Source organism: Nicotiana tomentosiformis, chromosome 12, assembly GCF_000390325.3.
Source record: "Nicotiana tomentosiformis chromosome 12, ASM39032v3, whole genome shotgun sequence".
Taxonomy (NCBI): domain Eukaryota; kingdom Viridiplantae; phylum Streptophyta; class Magnoliopsida; order Solanales; family Solanaceae; genus Nicotiana; species Nicotiana tomentosiformis.
Window position 1 is genome coordinate 3965996 of NC_090823.1, and position 1686 is coordinate 3967681.

Below are 1686 nucleotides of genomic sequence, written 5' to 3' on the forward strand. Positions count from 1 at the left end.
AGCGGGTTCTTTCTATCAGGTTAACACCTAGAAAGGATCCTCATGGCTACTCCTCCAAACTTCGAAGAAGGCAAGTCTACTTACAGACCACCTAGGTTCAATGGACAGTATTATGGATGATTAAAAACTAGGATGCACGACTTCATCATGGCTGAAGATTTTGAGCTATGGAATGTCATATGTGATGGATCCTTTGTTCCCACCAAGAATCTTGGCAACCCAGCTGTAGCCATTCCCAAGACGAGGAAGAAATTCAATGACGTTGATCGAAAGGCCATAGAAAAGAACTTTCGTGCAAAGAAAATTCTTGTTTGTGGCATTGGTCCTGATGAATATAATAGGATATCGGCATGCCAATCGGCAAAAGAAATCTGAGAGGCTCTTCAGACAGCTCATGAAGGAACATCACAGGTTAAGCAATACAAGATCGACATGCTCACAACTGAATACGAGCTCTTCATGATGAAAGATGATGAATCCATCCAAGATATGCACACTCGCTTCACCTCCATCATTAATGAGCTTCACTCTCTTGGTGAAACTATTCTAAGAAACAAGCTTGTCAGGAAAATCCTTAGTGTTCTGCCCGGTTCTTGGGAAAGCAAAGTAAATGTCATTACAGAGGCGAAGGACTTGCAGACACTGACCATAGATAAACTTGTTGGCAATCTGAAAAAATATGAAATGAAGAAGAAGAAGGACAATGAAAGAAAAGAATCCAAAATGGATAAGAACCTAGTCCTCAAGACAGACAACAATGATTCAAGTGGCGAGGATGGTGATATGACTTACTTGACAAGAAGATTCCAGAAGATGGTTCGCAGGAATAGAGGCATTCCAAAAAGGGGAAGTTCTAGCAAGCCAAAAAATTATGACCTCTGTCATAAATGTGGCAATCCAGGACACTTCATCAAGGAGTGCCCTCTCTTAAAGAAAGATCAGTACAAAAACAACTTTGACAAAGCAGCTAAGAGGAACCCAGTTCCTGATAAACGCTTCAAGAGAAAGAAGCCGCTGACAATGTTGTAAAGCAAGCTCTTGTTGCATGGGGAGACTCCTCCAGCGAATCTGAAGAAGATAATGATCATGGTGATAGTTCAATGATGGCAGTGGAAAGCGAAGCAACTGAGTATGACTCAATCTTTGCCTTGATAGCTCAGTCTGATGATGATGAAGATGACGACAATGATGAGGTAAATTTTCTGGATGTTTAGAGAAATATGAAATCTTATTCTCCTAATCATATCTTTGGAAAATGTGTTAATTGATGCTTATCACAGTCTTATAAATGATAAAGATGCTTTAACTGTGGAGTTAGGAGAAGCAGAACAAACCAGAGATGACTTAGTAATCGTGGTTGTTGACTTAAAGGAAACAATTGAGAACCTGAAGAAAGAGAAAGATGCCTTAGATGAAAAAATTGCAAATATAGAACATGAAAGAGATGATCTAATGGTCGCTGTGGTAGACCTAAAAGAGACCTTTGAATGTGTAAGAAAGGAAAAAGAAGTCTTAGTTGAGAGAGTTGCTAACATTGAGCATGAGAGAGATGACCTATTAGTGATGGTAGTGGACTTGAAGAAAATAATTGGAGAACCTAAAATAGAGAGTAGGCCTGATAATTCTCAAAAGGGAAAGGAAGTTGCAAGCGAGGAACACATTAAGCTTGAAAGTGAGTTAAATTAA

General features: G+C 39.4%; 1 protein-coding gene across 1 annotated transcript; it reads left to right on the forward strand.

Moving 5' to 3' along the window:
* The first annotated feature begins 1103 nt into the window (after window positions 1-1103).
* Window positions 1104-1686, forward strand: LOC138902177 (peroxisomal membrane protein pex14-like). The gene is made up of 2 exons (XM_070190014.1): window positions 1104-1193; window positions 1315-1686. Exons 1-2 carry the CDS (start codon window positions 1104-1106, stop codon window positions 1684-1686), a joined length of 462 nt encoding a protein of 153 aa, XP_070046115.1.